The 3,725-nt window shown below is 37.2% G+C and overlaps 1 protein-coding gene across 3 annotated transcripts in view; it reads right to left on the bottom strand.

The window, feature by feature from the left end:
- Positions 1-447: 447 nt before the first annotated feature.
- The window catches only part of MTR (5-methyltetrahydrofolate-homocysteine methyltransferase), a 57,569-nt gene continuing 54,291 nt past the window's right edge, over positions 448-3,725 (bottom strand). For all 3 annotated transcript variants that reach the window (XM_010706984.3, XM_010706985.2, XM_010706986.2), the window contains 4 exons: positions 2,984-3,184; positions 1,620-1,812; positions 751-863; positions 448-617 (listed from right to left, as the gene is read on the bottom strand). In XM_010706984.3, coding sequence (XP_010705286.1) covers positions 531-617; positions 751-863; positions 1,620-1,812; positions 2,984-3,184 — 594 coding nt within the window. In that variant the 3' untranslated portion in view covers positions 448-530. The remainder of the gene's footprint in view (positions 618-750; positions 864-1,619; positions 1,813-2,983; positions 3,185-3,725) is intronic.

Raw genomic sequence — 3,725 nt, forward strand, 5'->3', positions numbered from 1 at the left:
AAAAAAAAAAAAACACATTGTATTTCTGTATGACATTGACTTGCTAATACACATTCAAATAACAGAAATCAAATTCTGTTGAGCATCAGTCCACAGTCAGTGAGACAAATACATGGCCTTCATTTCAAAGCCTTCCTAAGGACAAGAGGGGAAATGAAACTTCCACATCTCACCCTGCAACTAGCTGCACACTGCTACGACTAAGATACGTAATGCCCTCATGGTCCCATCTACCTGGCACTTCTGAAATATAAGCTCCTTGATCAAAAATTAGGCACAATAAGACCAAAACTGAGCTGGATGGAAGGGAACTTCTCAATAATAAGGATTTTCTTCTTGCATTTGAATTCATTTGGTTTGTCGGGATAGTTGTGGTTCTTGGCTTTTTTTGGACCAGAACAGTGACAAAAACAACAAAACACTTTCAACGAATACTAAGGGCAGTGATGAAAGAGAATAGATGCCACTTTATTCTTCCTTCTGGCAAATGGACCATCAGAAGGAAATGCTTGCCCATATATCTCTCACAATTACTCCGTATCATATCCCAGAATGGGTCCCAGCCATTTCTCCACTTCTGCCACAGACAATTTTTTTCTTAGTGCATAATCTTCAACCTGCAAAAGGAACACAAAACACAATGAAAATTTGGGAACTCTGGCTTTTTGTGTTGACAAAAACTTTTGAAGCATCTGGACAAAAGTTGTTTTTGACTACTGTAACAATGCCTCAACAGACTGTGCAAGTTACCTGATCTTTACATATCTTGCCAACAGCAAAATATTTTGATTTGGGGCTGGAAAAGTAGAGGCCAGAAACTGCAGAAGCAGGTGTCATTGCTAATGATTCAGTTAAACCAATTCCTGAAAAAGAGAATGGAAACATACTTGTTCTCCAGATTGATGGTAAGTCTAAGTTCAGAATCTTTTTCTGTCAGACAGCTTTAAGCAAATTCACAATTAAGAAGCTTTCCAACGAGTTAAAAAGATAAAACTACTATCTACTTATCCATTCCAAAGAAAATACATAAAACTTCAAATACATTGCAGACTTCCATTACAGCATTACTATAGAGTAACTGAATTGTTCACAGGAAAAAAAAAAAAGGGAGGATATTTTTGAAAATGAAATGGCTAACTAGAGCTTTTGAAACATAGAAAGTTATTTCGGATGTGAATTAACAGTGAAACATTCAATATGTAAAATATAACAGGAAAACAAAAAGAATTTCCTCTTTTTTAAAAGTTACCATCTCAAGGCTACTGAGCACTAGGAAGCACATTGCAGAATTAGCTTTTATTTTGTCTGTATATGGAATGTCTTCTTGTAGCCATAAGGATGCCAGAATTTTCTCTCTGTGTAGCAAAGTCCTATTTGCATGTAATTTGCTAAGTAAGGATAAAACTCCTTTAGCAAAACCACAGGAAGTATTTTGTATTTTTTCCTTGCACGAGGAAAATAAAAACAACAACGGAAGAGGAAAAGCAGCCATTTCCAGAACCATGTCAGTTCCATTTTTACATGCAGATCTTCACACTCTAGTTCTTTGTTTCATTGACATTTCATTCTCTAATTAAACAAAAACAGTTGAAAAGTCTTAGTAAGGTTGATGTAGTTACCTGTTGTTTCCTCAATGTTAGCAAGCTTCCACATGGTGAGTTTTTCTGTATGGTCAGGCTGGCTTGGATAACCAGGAGCAGGCCGAATTCCCTTGTATTTAATTTTGCGTAGGTCAGAAAGATCTAGCTGCTCATCACTACAGTAAGCCCAGAATTCCCTTCTAACTCTTTCATGGAGCTCCTCGGCAAATGCCTTGAAATACAGTGAAAAAAATATATGTGGTTTCCACAAAAAAAGTATATATTTCTTTGTAGAAAGAAATGCAGTAGTTATTTGATGAAGACATACAATGATAAAGACTTTCTCCTTGTTTCCACTTTGATTTTTTAAGAGTAAGATCTTGTAATAGGTGAAAACTTTGATCGCATTAAGATTCTCATACCATGCTGCTTTTTCTAGTTCAGGCCTTTTTGTTTTTTTGTCTTACTGGTAAATAATGTGGGTTTTTTTTGTTATTATGTCTTAAAATGCTACACAGCTAAATAAGTATCTAAAGCGGTAACTAAAGAAGATGAAGTTCAGTAGGTAATGGCAGTATCAAATTACATTATTATAACACTGAAGACAATAGGTCTATTTTGGATATCTCCTCCTGTGGAATGGAGATCTACCTGTGGAATGCCATTCTGGCCACACTAGTATCAGATGTAAATACCAACTACTGCTCTTTTTCTGTATTCAGGAGAAATTTCCACTTCGGCAAACATCCTTCAATGGCATCAAATACTAATTTCTAAAACTCCCTTATAGTTTAAAGTACACAACTACAGCCAATTCCACTTGCCCTGAAGTTCCTATGAATTTTACACTGATTACTCAGGTATAAGCATGGAGACAGAGGTAGAGTTGGAGAGAAGGGATAGAACTTTCTAAACCACTTCAGTTACAGCTTTAAGAGCATGCCTAAGTCTAAGATACATTAAGTCAAAAGACTTGTGCCCTGGACACATCTCCATGGCTGCCATTAAAGCTGAAAGCACATCAGTGCAATATCAAGCAACTCAAGAATATTGGGGGTTTCAATCTGGGTCTGAACACTCATTCTCTTGTAAGTGAAGCAATATTTAAAGACAGTTTTGTTTAAGCAGCCTTGTTTAAAAACGTACTAAATTCTATCAACTATCAAAACGGTCAAAAAGAACTTGGAGGAGTTTTTGCAGCTGGTAGGTATGGATAGCAGACTCCCTTCTGGCTCAGAAGATGACCCTCTCTTAAGAGAAGCTCAGGGGAATCAGTTCACTTCCAGATTCAATATGGGGCATGCACTAATGCAACAGTTTAAGTCTACACTAAAACTTGAGACAGCAGTTTGTCAAATCTAGAACACAGAAAATTTGCACGGAAACATGATAAAACTTCATACCTCAGCCAGTCGATCTCCAAGTGCCTTTACCATTATGATATTGTACTCATCATCCTGTCTCCTGAAGTCATCGCATAACTCATCCACACCAAAGCAGGCTACAGCAAAAAGGCCTAAGTAGTCACAGATGCCAGAATCCAGTGGTGCTATGAAGTCTGAGAGACAGTAATATGGATCTGTACAGGCAGAATCTTTTTCAGCCTAAAGTAAAATAAACAAACAAACAAGCCAGAACATTAAAAGAATATATTATTAGTGCGTTATTGATCCAAACACCAGGATTTTTATGACTAAAGGGCTAGGAGCATTTCTGACAAATACCTAACTAGTCTTTGAGCCACAACAGCTTTCCTCTCCTTGAATTAGATGAAAAGCATTTCTACTCTTCTGAGAGTGTTTAGATCCGAAAAAACAAAATGTCAAAGGAGAGAGATGCTGTACTGAACAGGCGTAGAGATGTTCTGGTTCTATTTACAGCTGGTAAGATTTAACAGCTTATTCTGCAGACAAAGTATTACAAAATAGCAAACACTCTTGTGCCAACCACGGGGGATGAAGAGGAATTTTCCATCTGTAACACTCGGACTCCACATTTGTCAGCAAAATGGATAGTTGATAGCTTGCACCTCAACTATGCAAACTGCAGAATTCTTCAGCAGCTCCCACTACGAAATGCCTATGAGAGTCTATAAACACTCCTTGTTTCTTATGCCACAAACCACATGCTCAGTAGCATTAAAAA

Source organism: Meleagris gallopavo, chromosome 2 (genome assembly GCF_000146605.3).
Source record: "Meleagris gallopavo isolate NT-WF06-2002-E0010 breed Aviagen turkey brand Nicholas breeding stock chromosome 2, Turkey_5.1, whole genome shotgun sequence".
NCBI classification, from domain to species: Eukaryota; Metazoa; Chordata; class Aves; order Galliformes; family Phasianidae; genus Meleagris; species Meleagris gallopavo.